Below are 21,368 nucleotides of genomic sequence, written 5' to 3' on the forward strand. Positions count from 1 at the left end.
ACACGCGTTTCAACTCATTAAATTAATTCTTGCTGGTTATTTGACAATACATTACATGTTTTGATCAAATCCAGAGAACTGTAAGTAACCATTAATAACTTTGATTAAGTTCAAATAAAATCATGTGACCTCCATGTGAAGTGCCCCTTCCGATTCTTTTTTCTAGTTTCTCAAGGATTTTCTAAAGTAGCCAAATTAATCTCTCGAGAAATCAGAGCGTTAGTTAACGGGTTGTTTTCCTTTTAAGAGATACTCTTCATATGTACTTTTAGGAATCGAATTCTGAAACGAAATTTAAGGGGCTAAGACTGCTACCATTTGTACCACATTCACGTTGTTTTTTGTCTTTTCTTATTGTAAGATACTCCCTCTATCCTAAGTTATACAATATTTTTATACAGAAAATTATGCATATTAATAAAACTAATTAAATACACTTTACAATTTTATTTTTTTAAAATAAAAATATAAAATGAAAAGTGCCTTTTATTTAATATTCAATTTGTGAAATAATATTAAAAGCAGAGAAAAAAAAGAATATAATGAAAAGTATAATATTGAAAAATTATCATTAACGAAATTTTATTTTTATCAAATTATCTTATATTTTGACAAGTTGAGTCTCCATCAAAAGCATCTTACGAATTAGGGTGGAAGGAGTATTTAAAATATTTTTCATGCAAATTAAAAAAAATATGTCGCTTGATTTGTTAAAAATTACTTCAAAGTTAAATCTCACTATAAGGTGGCTTTTGTGAACCAACGAAATATGTATGTCTGTATGTATGTGTATATATGTGCGTGCACATATGAATAACAAGAGAGTATTTGTAATTAATTTTGTAATAAGATAGATAGTTTTTCTTGATAAGCATGAACCAATTGCAAATAATATATCTCCCGAGGCATTGAGAGCAATGAGTCTATCTCTCACAACTAAATTGTTACATGCACAAAAACTAATTCGAGCATCCAATCATTTATATTTTGGTATTTTGATATTCGATATAAATTTTATGTCCAACTATATTGTTAAATCAATAACGTAACCACCATGATGACCAACTTCCTTCGTTTTCACGTAACAACAGTAGGATCTCTATATCTAATTTTTCTATCTTTATATATTTAGAAAGTTTATAAGGATCCTTCTAGTTTGTGACTAATTTTAGATTTCGAAGAGACTAGGCACCAAAATCAATGATCAATCCTCATCTAATTTTCGTAGGAACCTAGTATCTTGCCAATAATAATAGTATAATTTGATGTATTTGATTTATTTTGGGTTACATGTTTTGTAAACCTTTCCGTTTAAATTGTAAGGCATTTTTTTAAACTAAGCTTAGTCTAAAATACGCAACGCTTATTACTTTTTGAAATTATTGTTTCAAATTTATTACTATTATAGTAATTGATGCGGGCATGAGTAATTTAATTTGACTACATACTCATTTTTACTCTCTGTAAAAAGAGCTGCGGGGTAAAAAGTAAAAGGTATGTCATTTTTTATGGGAATACAAAAATAATTATTGAAATATAATCGGAAGCTAAGTGCCTTGAAATTTTCATCAGAGGGAGCATTAGTTTCATGCCTTTGGTCTCCATGCTTGTAGGATCATTCAAACAAGCATCAAAGAAACAAGCCATGCAATGCATGAGTCAACGTTCTAGTCCATTCTTTATATTGTCTCTACTAAACTATTATTTTCTTTAATACTATTTATAACTTACTTTTAATATATTTTATTATAACAAAAAAAATTTTAAACCTCACTAACTCTATCGTAAAATTTAAAAATTTTTATCTTCACTTCTAAAAAATATTCTTAAATTTTATTATTGATATTTTTATTTAAAATATTTAAAAAGAATAAAAATGTAAAAAAGAGTATTAAAAATAAATAAGATTAAATTTTTTCTTCTCTATATATTTTATAAATATGATTGGTGGAGTATTTATTATCAAGTTAAATTTAAGCATTATTAAATCTAATCAAAAGTGACTTTTTCAAAGATGCATTTTGTACTCATGTAAGCTTAAATATAAAATTTCGTGCTCAAACGATTATAACTCTTTTAATCAGGGCAGAACTATGGATCGTGTGAATGATGTGATAGAAAGTGAACGCAGGGGTCTTGAAGAGAGGGGACCATCTCAAATGGGATTTTAGCCGCTCCTACCAAAAAAAAAAAAAAAAAATTCTTTGCACACAACACATGTAAATGCAAAAATATTATATCATATACTTTTAATACAAATATATATATAAATCATTAATCAATCATTATTACAGACATTGACAATTATTTCAATATAATTTATCTTATATTATTTAGTTTGCAAATAATACTGATTAATGTTAGTTTAAATATATTAACATATAAATTTCTAGAGTTATATTATATTTGTTAATTTGTGTTTTATAAAGTTTAAAAATTCATCCTTATCATTTGTTTAAATTATCAATATTTCATGAACTACTGTAAAAATTTTCCAGAATATAATTTTTTTATATTTCTTTATTTATCTCGGAACTAATATATCAAATACACAATATAACATTATTTTTTTTAAAAAAATTGTATGATTATAAATTATTATATTACTATTTTTAGATTATAAATTATTTTAGTTAATTATTTTAAAAAAATCTATGTATAATTTTTTTATACAATCTTTATTATTAAATATTTTATATAAATGTCTTAATAGTGACAATTAAAATTTTAATGCAAATTTTTTTTTCATTCTTGGCGAAGATTAGGGGGAAAACTTGATGGTGTGATCGGGCCCGGTCCCAACTGGCAAGGGCCCTAAGTAACGATTATGAGTTCATGACACACAACATGGAGCAGTTGGCGATTGATAAATAGATCAAATCTGAAAGTGATTGATTAAAACAAATTATTAATTACAAATGGCACTATTATGTTATTGTTTAAACCATCAATTTCGTCAATGTATTGAACCTAACAAAATAATAATAAGAACAATGGAATTTGATGTGAGAATATAATTAATAAAGTCGTTGGATTAAACATGGGGCTCGTGACAGTGATTCTGTAGCTGGAAATTAATTAGCCGAGTTCGAGAATATTCTCAATATTTGTGAAATCTAAAATTAATCAACAAATGAGTATGGAGATTGTTCATTCAACCACACCTGGCAAGTGTGTTCATTATCTGGTCAATGAAAGCCTGGCAAACTGGGAAAGAGAATATTGGTAAAAGTATAACTGGTAAGGATCCAGATCATGAAAGAACATTTATTGGTATACACATGCGTGAAGGTTTCTTAGAATGCTGATTCACTTGCATTATTTCTTTGACAAATTAACTTTTTAAAATATAAAATTTATAAATCACTTTTAATATATTTTAGTGAAATAAAAAATAAATTTTATTAACTTTATTTTAAAATTATTAGGTTTTCATTTCTATCCTCTAATAAGGATAGAAAAAAATTATTTTTAATCTGTGGCCAAAATTAATCTTTCATTTTTATTTTATAGATAAGACAAAGAGGAGTGTAAACATCTTACAATTTAGGAAGTTAACTTTTCAGGAAGTTGATGTATAGTTTGCCTAGTTAACTTTGTATTTTCAGGTAGTTGCAGTTGCTTTTTTTTTTTTAATACATGTTTTTTTAACTTGGAAGACAAAAGTGCCTATCTGTGTCTGATATTTACTCGGTTGTCCTCGTGGAAAAAAAATATTTCTTGAAATTATAGTATAAGACATTTTTAAAAAATCTTCCAACTATACATCTACCTTATTTATTATTATTTTTTAAATAATATATTAGAATTTCAACTCTCATTATCAAGACATTTATATATAGTATTTAATAAGAATATAATTAAAAATATATATATAAATTTAAAAGATCAAGGTTTCAACAAATTATTTTTAAAACCGAGAATTAATCACCAATTACTATATTATAATCTAGAGGGAGTACAAATTAAGGTGGAAGTTAAATCCATGTATAATATACTCCCTCCATATAGCATTATAAAATATTTTTAATTAAATCGTACTCTCAATGAGTTAATTGTTTTTAAATTTATTCTCTCTTTTGAGGTTTACTCTTATTTAATAAGGTGTTAGGATTAAAAAACTATTAATTACACACTTTAATAAGGGAATTTTTGAAAAAAAAAAATCATACTTTTAAAAAAATACCTTTTAATATTGAGCGGGGGAGGTAAGAATTATTTTTTTCTTTTCCAATTTTTCCCTCCATTTAATATCACATTGTATTAAATATTAACAACCTCCATTTAACACGGCCATCGTTGAAAACAAGTACTAGAACTAATTGTGACTTGAAATTTGAAACGTAACATCTATATTTGAGGACAAAATGAACATGTAAATAAGGACAAGTAAATATATGAAGTAATGACAGAGAAAGTATAAATAACTTTGATTAATTAATGAGGACAAGCATGAAAAAGCAACCCCCAAAAAAATGTTAGGAAATGAAGCTTTTTTTTTTTTTTGGCCTGAAGCTGGGGAATGAATCTTGTTGGTACACTTTCTGTCCCAATTTATACTTTGAAATGCTAGCATCTCTCCAAATTTCTATTTTAAACCAAAAAAAAAAGCATTATCATGTTTAGTTTGAATTTCTCATAGTTTCACCTATTTGTATTATTTTTAAAAATAAATATAAATATATGGAATGCAAATTATAGATATCATTTTATAAAATTAAGTTATGCATAACTCTCATAATTTTTTGGATTATAAGTACATAATTAACATCCTCAATTCCTCAATTCTTCCAAATTCTAAGAGGTCATATGCCAAAAAAAAGAAGAAGAAGAAGAAAAACTAAGTTTAAAAGGAGTTTATGAAGAAATACCGATTAACAATGAAAGGGTTATTACGACAAATATAAAATTTTAGTCAAGTGCATTATTAAGTCTCAAAGTTTAACTATTAAGGAGATTATTGACAAATAACTTCAAATTCCAAGGAATTTTGTGCAATTTATTCCTTGAATAAATCTTATATACTTACGTTGGCAGAAAAAATCTCACACACACACACACATATTTTTCTCTTTAAATTTATAGAAAAAACCAGAGAAATAAAAATAAAGAGATTCAAATTCTTCAACTAGGAACATTAACTCATAACATATTGTCAAGAAGAAAAGAAAATACAACTCACAACAGCTCATTCCGAATTTGAGACCAATAACTACAGCTAATGATAAGGTTTAAACTTTGAGTAAACTTTTAAACCTGTTTCATATTCTCAAAAATAAGAAGAAGAAAAATAAATTATTACTCCTTCGTTAAAAAATATAAGACATTTTTTGAAAAGTTGAATGTTAAAAAATATAAGGTATTGTTAATCTTTCGAGGTGCAATTATTGCATTTTTCTCAAAAGTGCCCCTATTAATAATAACTTTATATTTATTGTAGGGTGTTTAATAGGAGTAAATATGAAAATATAAGGTTTGTTGAAAAGTAGGTAATTACTTTATTGAATGGTGAGATTAGATTAAAAATGTCTTATATTTCTGAATAGAGAAAATATTTTAAATGGATGGATATTAAAGGGGGAATTGCAATAAATAGACATTCCAAAACAAAATTCCTAGTCGTTCACATTTTACATGGGGTGAGAATTTTGGAATTGGCTTCTCTTCATTTCCTCTTCGCTTCTCATTTCAACTATTGGATTTATTTTTAAATGGTTGAGATTTGATATTTCATAAAATTATTTTTAATTTTTAAAAATAATTAATAGATCTAATGGTTGAGATGAAAAGTGAAGAAAAATGAAGAGAGAGAAAAATAGAGAGAAGCCAAGTTTGACAATTTCATAGATTGTGAGCGTTAATAGCAATTACAATATTCACCCAAAAAAAGGTAATTAGTACAAATTTGAAGAGATTTAAAAAAAAACTATATTTGGTGAGATCAAAAGCAATGTTTTTAAAATTAAATTGGATATCGAGTCAAAAAGTTCAACAATTTACGGTTAGTGTGGTTCAATTTGGTTAGATCAATAATCAAATCGGTGATGTAATAATTAAATTAAAAAAATTATATATGTATATAATATTTTAAATATAAAAAATAATTATAAAATTACTATTTAATTTAAAAATAAAATTAAATATTTTAAGTTTATCATGATTTAATAAGTCATATGATACAATATAGCATCAAACAATTTAAAAAAATTGGTCATTTTTTAAAAAAATTAAAATTTTTTTAAACAGTTCAATTTTTAAAAGCTAAATCTGATTCCTAATTTGATCTGAATTTTTAGTTCGATCGCTTGTTCGAAATAATCTAACTCGACTCAACACCAAAACACTCTTCATATACTGATCAAGTTAAAATCTAAATTGATTGACGGTCAGATTGATCAGATCATCCGATGTGGTTCGATTTACTAATTATTGGTCAAAAGGGGAATCCGATAATAGTAGTGTGTTACACTGACACATGCAAAGAGGACGAATTGGTTTGTTAAACGCGGGATCAGAGACCGTATCAGCGCCTTTGAGGAGTGACTGCGCAAGTCCTTCCGGGAAGCAGCGAGGCTGACCATTCCTGAGTAATTCCTTTGACCACCATCGTTCCGTCCTTTTCTTTCGTACGCGTGTGCACGCACCTCCTCACTTTCGTTCCAACTCATAAAACAAAAATTGGAGAAATTTTGTTATTCAAAAATATAAAATAATTTTAAAAGCATTTAGTATTTTCCAAATGAAGAAATTATTAAAACGATATTGTGGTGTAATTATTAAATTTATAAAAAATTTTAAAAAATTTATAGTTTTGCTTTTAAAAAAGTGAGTTTGTAAAGTATCATTAATTAATTTTAATGATATGCACAATTTTATTTTAAATTATCATGTAATTTGAGATGAATGGAGTATTATAAAACTCTTTTTTTTTTTTACAAAAAATGTTGTGTTCAAAAATACCCCCTCACCCTAATTTGTAAGACATGCACGGGTTTTAGTGTTCTTTTTCTTTTTCCTTGATCATGTCAACCTTACTTCTTTGATTTGCTACTATAGATGAAGATCAATGAAGGAAATGAGATGAAGATCAGTGATAGGTGTTGTTTAATTGTATTTTAACATTTTTTTGATACAAAGTTTCCATTTAAATTTCCCAATGTACCAAACTCTCCATTCATTTTCCTTTTATAGTTCCATTCCCAATTGCATTTCCTTCAAAATGCTTTCAGCAAACCAAACATGACCTAAAATTATAGTAAATGACATAACCAATGTATGAATAATCAAGCGGTTTTTGGCCTAATAATAACAACAATAATAATGGATTTGAAGAGGAGTTCTTATACTCTAATCCTTTTTGCATGGCACCATAAAAATATATATCTGATATTTTTCTACATTACCTTGACTTAATGTAAATTTATATATTTTTTTAAATTTGGGTTTTTTGCTTATTAAATGACAGGTTTAATAGGGATAAAGTCAAAATTTTAAACAAAAAAAAGGATAAGGTCAGGAATTTTATTAATTTTCAAACAGAATTAATAAACTTATTTTTATTGTTTTTTTAAAAATTATAAATGATTTATAGAGAGAGAAAAAGTGTATCATCTTTTATAGATTCTAATGAGTATAAAATTATAGTTGTGTGCACAGTGCACTGTAAACATGGTGCTAACTGATCCGGTTGGAGAATTAAGGGACATCTTTTTGGAAAGGTCTGCAGAATAAAGTAAAAACAACAAACTGCAAATTGAAAGAAAGCGAATTGAGGTCCTCCAAGAGAATAATGTGAAGACCAAGGGGAGCCCCTGCCCCCTAGGTCCCGAAAATCTAAGCTTCAATGAATCAGCTAAAACAAGGTAAAATTGTTTATAACGCAGGCTTGTAAATTACGGCTATCTTTGGTCCTAGGAAGATGCAGCTAACTTCACATGCCTTCCAGTCTGTTTGGATTGTCTCATTAATCAATTTTTGAGGCAAAAAATCGATTAATATAAAAAGTTAGGCAAACAGTCAAAAATGATCAAAAATCGATTATGAGTCAGGATACACTTTTTTCTGTAAGCTCTGTCCATCAGCTTTTGCATAACGTTTATAAAAAAACGTTATAAAAAAAAATAAAAAAAATTATAAAAAAACACATAATTTAATAAAATAAAATTAAAATCTCTTCTTTTTTTTTTTAATAAAATTTAAATTTTGTATATTCAAAAAATTAATATTTGATATTTAAAAATTAAATTATATAGTAATTTATATAGTTAAAAATCAATTCTGATTAAATTATTAAATATCTTTAATTTGTTAAAATTAATTTTAAAAAAACAGTATTCAAATAAATTACATTATAATATAATCAATTATGATTAAAATCTATCATTTAATTAATTATTTTCATAATTTATTATTCTATTTGTACCACATCCCCGAACTTTATTCTTGTAAAGGCTGGAAAATCAATTCATTATTCTTCCGTGCACCTAATCTTTAAATGCTTATACTTAAAACTGAGACAGTAACAAATGAGAGTTTGGTATAATGAAAGATAACATTATAAATTAAGGTTTGAATTTTTAAAGTATCCCAAATTATACCTCAAGTATGATTGCCTCCGATAAAAAGATTTATATAATTAATAAAAAATAAATAAAACAGAGGCAATATTATTTTGTGCATATAATATTGCAATTTCTTGATTAAAAATTCAATTTATCTGCCAAAAAATTGCATTCTCCCATATAGTTTTGGGAAGCTTCAATTACTTGCTTTTAAAAATTATAATTTTCAAATTCTCATAAAAAAAGATACATATATACCAATTAAAGTTGTCATCATCTGTCACTGAAATACTCAATAATTAAGAATTCAAATCTCAACTCTTATGCGAGTAGCAACAACTGAGTCGAAAGAGATTTACTATTTACTCTTAGTACTGGGGACATAATTTCCGCTGTCCTCGGAGCCTATTCTTCGTATTTATCAAAAGAAATTGTTTATATTTAATACTCAACTATACTTTGAATATGATTATATCTAATGAGAGGGCACATGGTGCAATAGAAAAAAAAATAATTTTCTTTTATAATGATAACATAAAAATAAAATAATTAAAATGAGATAAAATATAATTAAATATAATTAAGCTTATCAAATACTAATTTTGTTTTTCATTTTCATATCCGCGTGCGTCCCCGCCTCCTCGCACGTGCCTAAACGAGGAATCTCATCCCTCTGGCTCTGTCGCTTGCCCTATAAATTGATCCTCATTTGTTCTGTCATCATCCCCAAGCGTAACTGAAGCTCCCTTCCTCTCTCTTTCTGCATCTCCGTACCTCGAGCTCCACAACCATGGAGAACATAGGCGACGAATTCAAGCATTACTGGGAGACGCAAATGTTCTACCAAACAGAAGAGCTCGACAGGTATTTCACTCACCTGAATCAACAATTATGTATGTAATCAAACTCCTTTGTGTATATATGTAGTCCATGATCGATCGAACTTAATTTCTGAACTGATTCTTCCCTAAATTTGGCTCTGAAACTCGGCGGACGACGGCAGCAGCTGGGGACTGGACGAGCCAATCTCCGGCTACTACGACTCGAGCTCGCCGGACGGCGGTGCCTCTTCGTCGGCGGCCTCCAAGAACATCGTCTCGGAGAGGAATCGCCGGAAGAAGCTCAACGATCGGCTCTTCGCTCTTAGAGCAGTGGTTCCCCACATTAGCAAGGTAAACTAATTGCTAATTACCAATTAGTTAGCTCTCACAGTGTTGGACGGAAAAGACGAAAAAGATTAAATTAAAAAGGAAAAAAAAGAACTCGGAATCCGCCAGACCACTAGGAAATGTTTATTCAGTTAGTTAAATATATTATTGTTTGGTGGTATTATTGAATCTGTTGATTAATTAATTGGTGGTCCTGCTGGTGTGTTGGTTGGGGCAATTAATTGAAACAGATGGATAAGGCGTCGATAATAAAGGATGCTATAGAGTACATTCAAGACTTGCACAAACAAGAGAAAAGCATCGAAGCAGAGATAACGGAGCTCGAATCTGGGATGAACATGAACATGAACATGAACATGAACATGATGATGATGAGCAGCAACGGTGTAAATCAGAATTCAAGCTTCGAATACGAGCAAGACCTGCCTGTGCTTCTCAGATCCAAGAGGAACAAGACAGAGCAGCAGCTTTTTGAGTCCGTCAGCTCAAGAACTTCCCCCATTGAGGTCCATGAGGTAATCGCATCTCTCTCTCCCCCCTCGCCCCTATAATTGACATTATAAAACGATTTCCCTCTTATTCACAAATAATTTAATCAAATCTGCACCCACTCATATATAATAATAACAATTATATCTTCTTTGTATCATGTGAAACAGGTTTTATATATTTGTTATTTAAATTAAGTTAAAAAATTGTTATATCATCATTATATAACTAGATTCATTTTATATTTTGATAGCAAAACTCAGTAATAAAGATATAGTTTGATTTTATTTTTTAAGAATATATAATTATTTTTTTAAAAATGTTTATATATAAATATCCATATCATACTAGTATTTTATTCTTAAAAATTGATAAGAAATATAAAGGAATTGTAGATAATAAACGTTTGAGAAAGCGTGGAGTTGCAAGTTTATTTTGATGAGCGTTATGCATGTTTGAGTGTTACGTTGGCGGGTAAATTAGGTGCAGTGCTGTAAAATATTTTAATGAGAAAGACGAATTGGGGTGGGGTCCAGGGGAAATGAAAGAATCCAAATCAATGCCGAAGACTGAAGCATTCATGTTTTATATTCAAACCCCTGTGGGCATAGGACATCTAGCATCGTCACGGAAGACAATAGTGCACTTCCTTCTTTGCCACGTCAAAATTCCAGGCCCACTAGTTTAGACATACAATACAAGGCAGGCAATTAACGATTTTTTTTTTTGGCAAAAAAGAGCTAATATGCCTAAATTAAAAAGAGGAAGAAAAAGTTTGGAAAAAAAAAAATGAGACTTCATATTCTGTTTCTGTTTTCATTCTTTTTTTTTTTTTACAGTATTAGAAGCGATTCAGTTGGATGGATCAATTAAATTAACCAAGATTAAGTTTAATTAGATGCAGCGGTACAGAGAGATCTGATATGGGGTCCATTATTAGACTTTTATCTTCTTCTATTTACCTGCACTCTCGGTCTACCTAGATGTAATATAAATTTGATTGCAAGTTTCATATGTGTTTAAGATCAATAAACTTATATACTATAAATGATGGGGGAATTGAATTGAACAGCTAAGAGTGACATACATGGGAGAAAAGACAGTGGTGGTGAGCTTGACGTGCAGCAAGAGGACAGACACAATGGTAAAGCTGTGTGAAATGTTTGAATCCTTGAAGCTCAAGATTATTACTGCCAACATCACCTGCTTCTCTGGCAGGCTCCTCAAGACCGTCTTCATTCAGGTCAGTCCTCCTCCTCCTCCTCCTTTTTTTTTTTACCTGGTCAAAATCCTTTTGCATTTTCTTCTTTTATCATTTCCATCAATAATATATGTCTGCCTTCAACTTTACAAGCTTTATGGACCGTCAACTAAGTCATACTTTTTTTATGATTTATATGTCTAGTCTGAGATTTTGTGTAGATTCTACACACACAAACACACACATACACTCTTAATGAATACTCCATTGATTAATTACTATCTTTATATATATATATATATATAAAAAATACACACATGTATATATGTATAGCATTTATCAACGAATTATCTTATCAACGAATATTAGTCTCAACGAACAAGGTTAAGGTTATAATCACTTAAGTATGAGGTTCCTTGTTTAAGTCTATCTAAGTACAAAATAAACTTTCGAGAAAACTACTATCATTTTAGCATGAAAAGTGAAAATATTTGAATCTAAGTTGGTAGTGTAAGGTATACGAAATTATCTAAATATGATCAAAAATAAAATTATAATAGGAAAAACACAATTATCGATCCCCATAATTTTATCGAGTTTTACTTTTAGTTTCTATAGTTTTTTTTAATGTTTTCAGTCCTTATAATTATAGCAAGATTGGGTGATATTTGTTATTTAAGTGCCTATAATTTCAATATTTTTAATTATTTTAGCCCCTATTAGGACTGAAAAATGTTGAAAAAATTACAGGAATTAAAAATAAAACTTGATAAAATTATAGGTAGCAATTATTATGTTTTCCTATTATATTATAATGTTAATAAAGTAATAATAATGATGATGATCAAATGATAAATATTTGTATAGGGAGAATAAAAAAATTAATTAAATTGCCAAAAGGAGATGGGGACCATATGCTAGGAAGGGGTTGAGGACTTTAGGAAAAGTGAATAATCCGTGAGTTGGGTGTGTGTTTGTTTTCTTTAGACAATTGTGTGAGATCCGTAATCTCTGAAGTGTTGCAATTAAGCAAGAAGGCCCTCCAGATTGTGCTTCTCAAGGCACCACAAAATAAAATTGTGATGCCATGTCCAATTACTTGTCCCCCCCTCTCTCTGGACAATCTAAAGTTCGAATCGTCACAAAAGAAAGATTTTGATGTTTTGCCATCAGCACTGTCCCTTTCTTCTTTTTCTCAAGGCCACTTCACTCCTTAATTAGCCCCGTCATTACCCACTACAAATATTCATTATAATAATCCAATCCTTATGCTTAATCATTACTTAATCTTATACTGTACAAATCATCTCTATGATTAGTCTTGTCCTCACATTTGGGAATTAGACAACGCTAGTTCATGCGAATCTTATCCTTATTCTCATCTTAATTTAATATACTCCATTTCTGGATGCTTTTTGGTGAGTCATCCGCTAACTACTACATTTTTTTAAAGATTATTATTTGGCTTGCTATTTTCGAGTTTTCCGGGAAAAATAATTTTAAAATCATTTTTAAAATTTATCTCAATTTCACAAATTAAAAAATTAATATCTTACTAGGTAGGAGAAGGAGATGAAATGAGGGATGTACACCTCCAGTAATCAAGTTAGGGATTTTATTGCTTGCTAAATTGATTTGACCTAGGGTTCAAACTCACATGGGCATTAAGAAAACACAGAAGTAATTAGACATATTTCTCACGCGAGGAAAATCTATAAACTTTCCCGGAAAATTCCAGCACCACCCATTTCCTTCAATAGTAGTATATAGAACATGGGATAATTAGTTTGAATTCCAAAACGTGATGCTCATTCGGAATCAGGTTGGCTTCTGAATTCTAATTAGTGCTCTGAATCTTCTGCCTTTTCTTCTTCTCAATCTTGATAGCATATCTCTATCACAGAGTTGGTTTCTCTCCATTTTTTCTCTTTTCACTTCCTCTCCATTCCTCATCTCAATCATCAAATTCATTTTTTGATAGTTGAGATGTAATGTTTTATAAAATTAATTTTTTATTTTTTAATTATTATTAAAACATTAAATTTATGAAAAAAAATAAATAAATTTAAGATATAATTAATTTTATCTAAATTACAATTTAAGATTTAAAATTATAATTAAAAATAAAAAAATTAATTTTATAAAATATTAAATTCTAACCATTTAAAAAAAAAATTAATAATTGAGATAGAAAGTGAAGAAGGAATGGAGAGGGTGGAAATGAAGAGCGAACTCCCTCCACCACGCGGTAGGTCGTTAGTTTGCATCCTCGTTGGTGTCGTCATGTTCTTCGGAATCCTTTGAAGCTTCTATCACAAGACACTCTCACTGTCTCTCTCCCCCCTTAAAGTTTAAACGTATTTTCATTCCTGTTGTCGTCTTCACGTGCAAAGACAAAAACGCCTTGTCGCTTAGCTGGTAGCCGAATTCTGCGTAGACCAGTATAACACAACATTGACCCTTACTTCGTTTCTTTGATTTTCGTCGTTTCTCGAGTAACGAACTAAATAACCAATAGTTCAGCTTCTGAGACTCCCAAATTAATTTTCTTTTAATTTTTTTACATTTTTAAATTAATATTTAATTATTTATTTTCGATTATTTCTTAATTAGGCAAATTATTTTTTTATTGCGGGCGGAACATATTTTTGATAATTACTATTTTATATTTTTCTTGTATTGTTGGTAAATTATAATATATTCTAGTGCAAGTGACGTGGGTTAACATTAAACCAAAATAAGATGAAATCAACAAACCCATTAGAGATGAATTAGGCATGCGACTATGTTTTGCTGTCATGAAGTGACTGAACTTTAGAAATATAAAATTTAGGTGTTTACTATAGAGTAATTATACGCTCAGGTTCTCAAATTCGTGAGTAAATGTTGTTTCTCGGTTTAGTTTTATCGCTGTTGATATTCTTTTAAACTCTGTCATCTATAGGTAACTCTCACATAAACATGTTTCCTCATGCTAATGAAATCAATACCAGCTGTACGCAACCCTTTACTAATCGAATATATAGCTATTTAACGTATAATTCCAATTTTCAAATGTTGCTTGTAATCTAAATTACATGTTACTACATTTTAAACCATTTCATTTAAACGCATTAAATCCCTAGCTTTCCTTGGCATTTGCATCAGCATAGAAAAATTATACTAAGAACATTTTTTTAATTTTTTGAGAAAATAACATATTATGAAGCTTACATAAAGTCAAAGCCGTACCTGATTATTAATTAACCATGGATTATGAATGTGGCCAGCACGACTACAAAAGTCACATCAATTACAAAAGATGACTGGCCTCAGGCGTGCAAGAAATTGAAGTGTCATAATCATAGCTGGTTCTGCAAGAAATTTGAGCCCAATTGCTGGCTGGTTAGCATTAGGGGATATAATTAATTAATGCTGATCTGGAAGAAACCTAAATATATGGCGATTTATTTATTAAAAATATACTTGGAAAAATGATGTATTATTTGAAGAATAAAATTATGCCGGAATCCCCTCAATTTCACTAAAATGATATAGGCTTCTTCTCATGTAAATCCATTGTGTTTTCAGGCGGATGAAGAAGAGAAAGACGTTGTACAGATAAAGATCCAGGCAGCCATTGCAGCCCTAAATGATCTTGAAAGCCCAATGACCATGTAATCACAAATAAAATTACTAGGAAATTTAGGGGGCTCTCTTCAGTTCAGTTGTTTGTGTCTTCCTCTTCTACGTATCTTCCTTGATCTCAATTATGAGTCTTCAGATCACTTAGTTTTAGTCTTAAATGTTCTTTCAAATGTCTAAAAGCCATAACTAGTCGTTGTAAGCTTGTACTTTCCTGGAATGATAATAAAGTTGCATTTCATATACTCATGGGCTTGGTTTAAAATTACATTCAAGTTAATTATAATAGAAGTTTCCCTCTGTTTCTAGAACTTACATTTATTATTTTATTTTTTTAAGCAAAATTATATATTTCAATAAGTATTTATTATAGTTTTTCCAAATTATCCCTCATAAACTCATAATTTTCATTAACAAAAATAATTAATGCAGCTTTATTTTGATTAGATACAAGGATATTTTAGTCTATTTTTTTGTCTAGAGAATTGTAGACAAGGATCTCTTAAGAGAATTATTTGCAAACAATGACCAATAATAAATTATCATTTGGAAAAAAAAAAGTCTGTTATCATTTTAATAACAAATAATTCTATATTAACCTTTATCTGTAAATAATTCTTTTGAGGGATCATTGAATGTGATTTTCTTTTTTTTTTTTAAATTTCTAGACGCAATCATTGTCATTAACTAATTTTTTCATTTTGTGTGATGTGTGATACAATTGTTTTCTTTTATAAATAGAGAAACAGACGGAGTACTATTGGCTGTGAGTTTCATAGACAAAATTTTTTTCTGAATGCTTGACGGAGAGGATTATTAAAAAAAATGAAAACTTGAATATTGCCATGCATTGTGCGTGCGTGCGTGCGTGCGTCAAAATGTTTTATGTTTTAAACATGATGCTTTAAAAAAAATGCTCGTAATATTAAAGAGACATGGGGCATATGTTTTGATGCTTTTCTTCTTTTACAAAAATTCTCTTGCATCAAAAAAATTAAAAGGCCCACAAGCGAATCACTTTTCTCAATATCTGACGATTGCTGGAATTGGTAAAATGTTAATGGTAAAATGTTAATGATGGTCCGATAGAGGTTTGAATCAGCATGATTTCATAGCCGTAATATGTCAGATTTAATTCAATTCAATAATTTTGTTACGTGATTACCTTTGAAATCATAATGCTCCCATGCAATTTTTTCAGCATTCTCAAGAGTAAATCAATCAAAAAACAATCTCTATCATATTATGTCCAAGCATGCATTTCCATTTTGTCGATTCATGTGATTAACCAAGTATGACTAATATTGCTACTTCTAAACAACGAAAAAAAAAAGAACAATAGTAATTGATTTTCACTAGTGTTTAAGAAATTATGAAATCGATATTGTTCTCAAGAGTATGTTAATCATTCTTTGACTGTAAGGGAAATTTGAGTATTACACCATAAGTCATATAACAAAAGGAATATATTGAACATGTATCAAGAAATATAAAGTTAGTTTATGTTTTTTTGGCAATTAAATCAATAACCCTTTACATTAATCAAAGGCTAATCAGACAGTACTTACAGACAATCAAGTGAAAGACATCATTCTCTCCTTTCCTTGAGAATCAATCTTTCTCAAATCATCAAACTTCAAAACAAATACATGAGATACTGCTCAGGGGGGAAAAAAAGCATGCATGCATTCAAAAAAAAAAAATTAATGGGTAACAATTTTAGTACTCTGAACCAAGAAATTTTCCAACATGGACATTTGCATTCATTTAGAAAACGATTGTACTGCATTGAGATAATAGTATCAAAAAGGATTGTGGACACAAATTTATGCTTGGTTTTGCATTGAAAAGATACTAAAATCATGATTTTGATGGAAGCAAGTAGCTACCTGCTTTCATTAATTATGACTTCGATAGTTAATTTTTTTTAATGCAAGATTGAACATTTAAAAAAAAATTGGTTAATTGAACCACCTATAATAACTTAAACTCTCCTTCCCCCTTCTATGAATAAGAGAAGCAAACACTAATGATTTGATGTTACAATTGGGATCGATCCTGCTATCTCATATTTATAGAGGAGCTTACATGTTACTAAGTTATAAAACTATTGATAAAGAAGAGTAGTTAGCTCATTAACTTTGATTGAAAATAAAATATCTTTCCAAATTTTTCCTCATTTAAGAACACTGAGAAACACTACATCATACTTCAACCTCAAGTAAATTGCAATGGGGGTAATATTTGTAAAAGTTTAATTAATAATCTATCAAATGGCTTATATATGGGCCATCAATTCCTTCTATAAGATACCAATATTCCCGAACATGGACATGTACATTTATATATGAATGTATCCATGCATTTTGAGGAAGTGAGATAGAAAAACATGTTATAGGGGCTTGCTTTGATTTGTCCCTTTTTTTAAAAAAAAAATTATTTTGTAAATTAATTTTTACAATTTTTTTCAAAATAAAAGAATAAATGACAATAATTTGAAAATAGTTTCAAAATTAAGAAATAAATCGATAATAATAGTTGCCAATAGTTACTAGTAATAACAATGATGGCTTTAGTTGAAGGTAGTTTACAGTAGTCAAATATATTGTGTTTTAAAAATAAAAATTATAAAACAAAAACAGCTGTAAATTTTTTATTTATAAAATAAAAATAAGAACAATTTAAAAAAATTTAAATCCAAAATATTTACTCAAATAAGTCTTTTTATTTCTAATACCAGAAATTAAACAGGCCCATAATTACACTCATTACCTTTGAGTTATCAAAAAGAAAATTTGTCTAAGGAAAACAATCATAATACTTCCATGCAATGTTTGTTGCATTTTCATGAGCAGCATTATGTCTGATCATATATTTCCATTTTGTTAATTGATGTGACTAACCATTAACCAAGTAATATTAATATAGAGAGAAATTCTTAGATGGACTTTCTTTTTTTTTTTGGCCTGACTTAGACGGACTTGATACATCACGTTATTCATGGTCCATATAATAAAATTATATAAATTCAATCAAATAAAATCTAATGTATCATTATTTTTAATAAAATTAATTTTATAATATAATGTCTATTTAATTTTTTATTTTTCTCTTTCTACTATCATTAATGTTAGAATAATTTATATTTAATGTTGCCTAAATGTCACATTTTTATTGGATGAATCATAAATTTAATATTGCTTGTTTAGGGAAAAAAAGAAAGATGCTAACTTATTTTTAATTAGAAAATGTCATAATATATATACTTCCTCCATTTAAAAATGTAAGGCATTTTTAACCAAATCTTACCCCCAATAAAGTAGTTACCTACTTTCAAACTAACCTTATCTTTTTACATTTATTCCTATTAAACACCTTATAATAAATATAAAGTCACTATCAATAAGAATATTTTTGAAAAAAAATGCAATGATTACACTTTAAAAGACTAAAAATGTTTTTTATTTTTAAACGTCTAACTCCTCAAAAAATGTCTTACATTTTTGAACGGAGGGAATATATATAAGGCTAAAGTATACTTTTAGTCTTTTAACTTTATATAAGATTTTAATTTAATTCTTTAATTTTATAAAGTATTTTTTTAGTCTTTTAACTCTAACATAATTGGTTTTAAATGATTATTTTTTATATCAATCATTGCTATTTTAAAAAAAATTAAACTTAATATGTCAATATTTAAAAATTTAATGTAAAAATTTGTTAAAATGAAACTAACAATATTAAAATTATAAGATTAAAAAGATATTTTATAAAATTAAAGGAATAAAAAATAAAATCTTGTGTAAAATTAAATGATTAAATATATATTTCAATTTATATATCAAAGAAACTAGTGCGCACGTGTATGGAGGTTGGTGCGTGCGTAAATTTCATGAGAATGATACAACAAAAAACTAAAGAGCATCCCAACAAGAAAATCGAAAGTATTGGATGAACATTATGATTTTTCAAGTGGGAATCGCTGACCGGAGATAAAACGTTTAGTGGGCAAAATATAAACCATAATCTTCTAATAAGTCCATCAAGTGAACCCAAATATGTCATAAAGCCCATTGGTGTCATTTTTTTTTAATGAATTCGTTACAGTTTGTTTTTTTCCTGTCCCACCAAAAACACGTTTTATTCTGAAAGATAGTTTCAATATCAATTATTTTTTCCTTATCGAGAAAAGTATCAATTAATTTTTCTGAATTTTTTGAATGAAGAACAGTAACATAATCAGTAAAGATTACAAGCTAGTCCAGACAATCAGCCAACACTCCCCCCCTTTTTTTTTTATAAAAATTAGCCAACCTCTTTTAATCCTCTACTACTTTGACAGTATAAGGTGGTGGTTGATTATAAATAGTATAACAAAAAAAAATCTTTTTATGCCTAAGTGGCATTTTTTTATTTATTAATCATTCAAAACAAAATTCTTTTGTACGGACTTTGATGATTTGCACAAAAGTTTATATTAGAAGAAATAAAGAATGGGTGCCAATAAAAATAAATTATTGATTATTTTACTGTAAAAGAACCCATATTATTTCAATAATTACTTTAACTCAAAAGGTAAATACTCGAATCACAAGTAAAATTAGAATGCACATCACAACTAATTTATTTTAAACAAAACACAGATAATTTGTAGTCCACTCATGAAAGACCACCAAAGTTACCCCCTCGCGTCTCAAATGAGAGAGAAGATAAAGATAATATCCTACACAAGTCATCTAAACAAATGTTTGAAGTATTAGTTTTTTTTTCTTTCAATAATGTCCCTAATAACTATTATACTTTACTTTTCATGGCAGAGAAGAGGAGGAGGAAACCTTCACGTTAGATAAATGAGGCCTTTTTGGAAAATAGGGTTGACAAATCTAATGTGTTTGACTGTTTCTATCATTTTTCTTAATTTTAATGAAATAAGTAATGGTGACTTATAGTTGAGATCAAAGAGAGTAATCCTCTAGACTACTCTCTCCGTTTTTATTTATAAGATTAAAAAAATTGCATTACACAAATCGATTAGCTATATTAATTGTGTTTGAAAATAAAAAAGTTGGATTACAATACCCTTTATTAATTATATTAGTTAAACATTCATTAATTGTTTCTTATGATTGTGAATGATGAAATTATGAAGGATAATTTAAAAAAATTGTAATAAATTCCTATTAGAAAATGTGATTTTGTTTATATAAAAAAAAAAAAAGTGACAATTTTTCCTACAAATAAAAATGGAGGGAGTACTCTTTTTGTCTTAAATTATAAGATAATTTTAGACAAAATTTTATATACTAATAAACCTCATAAAATACATTCAATAACTTTATCTTTTCAAAATAAAAATATAAACTTTTAAAAATACCTATAATTTAATATACTCCCTCCGATACAAAATATAAGACATTTTTAACCACAATTTGAATACAAATAAAATTAAGTCATATCCTTGTTTTTAGTTATAAATATCATAAGTTTTCATTTTTACCTTTTTTCCCAACTGTTAATAATAAATTAAATGAGAGATAATATTTTTTGAATGAAGTACTATAACATGAGAAAGCATGAACCTCCTTGCAAGCCAACAAAGTTTTAGCTATCATGAAGAGTGAGAAAAATGTAATAAATACTAATAAAGTTACACAACAAACCAAGTTAATAAATACAAGGGTAAAATAGGAAAAAAATTTCAAAACCTACTAAGCATCCTATATTTTGAACCAAGATGAGCTAGGAAAAAATGTCTTATAATTTAAACTGAAGGGAGTATATTGAAAAGAGAAGGATAGAAATTAATTATAGAGAGAGAAAGAATAAGATTAAAATTAGTGCATTTAATAAAATCTTATTCTATTTAAAGTATCTTATATTTTAAAACAAAAAAATTCCTTCAAAAGTGCCTTATAACTTGGGAAGGAAAAAATATAATATAAGGTATTTGTAACTACTTTATGGTTCTCAAAAAAGTTTGGTGAAACCTTAATTTCTTAAAAAAATTAACATTTTTTCAATTATTCTCTCATTAAATACTATATATAAATTATAAAGGTCTTCATAATAACAATTGAAATTAAAATACATTGCATTGTTTTTTATAAAAATGTAATAAATAAAGTAGAAGTATAATTGAAAAAAAAATTATAAAAATTATATAAAGCCTTATATTTCGAACCAAATATAAAAAAATAAAGTGCTCTCTGGTCCGAAGGGAATAATTTTGCAAGCCATAACCTTTGCTTTATGCGTCATTTTTATTACTTTAATTATCAGAAGTCCCGTTAGACACCCGAATGACTTAGTAGAAATTCTATTGAA

At 28.1% G+C, this 21,368-nt stretch overlaps 1 protein-coding gene across 2 annotated transcripts; it reads left to right on the plus strand.

Moving 5' to 3' along the window:
• Positions 1–9,275: 9,275 nt before the first annotated feature.
• Positions 9,276–15,289, plus strand: LOC129319972 (transcription factor bHLH35-like). 2 transcript variants are annotated; one of them, XM_054965090.1, is made up of 5 exons: positions 9,276–9,425; positions 9,568–9,733; positions 9,961–10,245; positions 11,292–11,462; positions 14,991–15,289. In XM_054965090.1, the coding sequence occupies exons 1-5, from the start codon at positions 9,352–9,354 to the stop codon at positions 15,078–15,080; spliced, it is 786 nt and encodes a 261-aa protein (XP_054821065.1). In that variant the 5' UTR covers positions 9,276–9,351; the 3' UTR covers positions 15,081–15,289. The 2 variants fall into 2 exon arrangements, with proteins under 2 accessions (XP_054821065.1, XP_054821064.1); XM_054965089.1 differs by having other exon boundaries at positions 9,278–9,425; positions 9,565–9,733.
• The last annotated feature ends 6,079 nt before the right edge of the window (positions 15,290–21,368 follow it).

The sequence above is a fragment of the Prosopis cineraria genome, unplaced genomic scaffold, assembly GCF_029017545.1.
Source record: "Prosopis cineraria cultivar Desert tree isolate PC_DT_omini unplaced genomic scaffold, ASM2901754v1 PC9, whole genome shotgun sequence".
In the NCBI taxonomy this organism is placed as follows: Eukaryota; Viridiplantae; Streptophyta; class Magnoliopsida; order Fabales; family Fabaceae; genus Prosopis; species Prosopis cineraria.

What these genes read in the sequence shown, in the direction of transcription:
- LOC129319972 (XM_054965089.1), top strand. Translation starts at nt 9,352, where the DNA reads ATGGAGAACATAGGCGACGAATTCAAGCATTACTGGGAGACGCAAATG. An exon ending in CAAACAGAAGAGCTCGACAG is followed by an intron (nt 9,426 to 9,564) that starts GTATTTCACTCA and finishes GGACGACGGCAG; the next exon opens with CAGCTGGGGACTGGACGAGC. An exon ending in TGGTTCCCCACATTAGCAAG is followed by an intron (nt 9,734 to 9,960) that starts GTAAACTAATTG and finishes TAATTGAAACAG; the next exon opens with ATGGATAAGGCGTCGATAAT.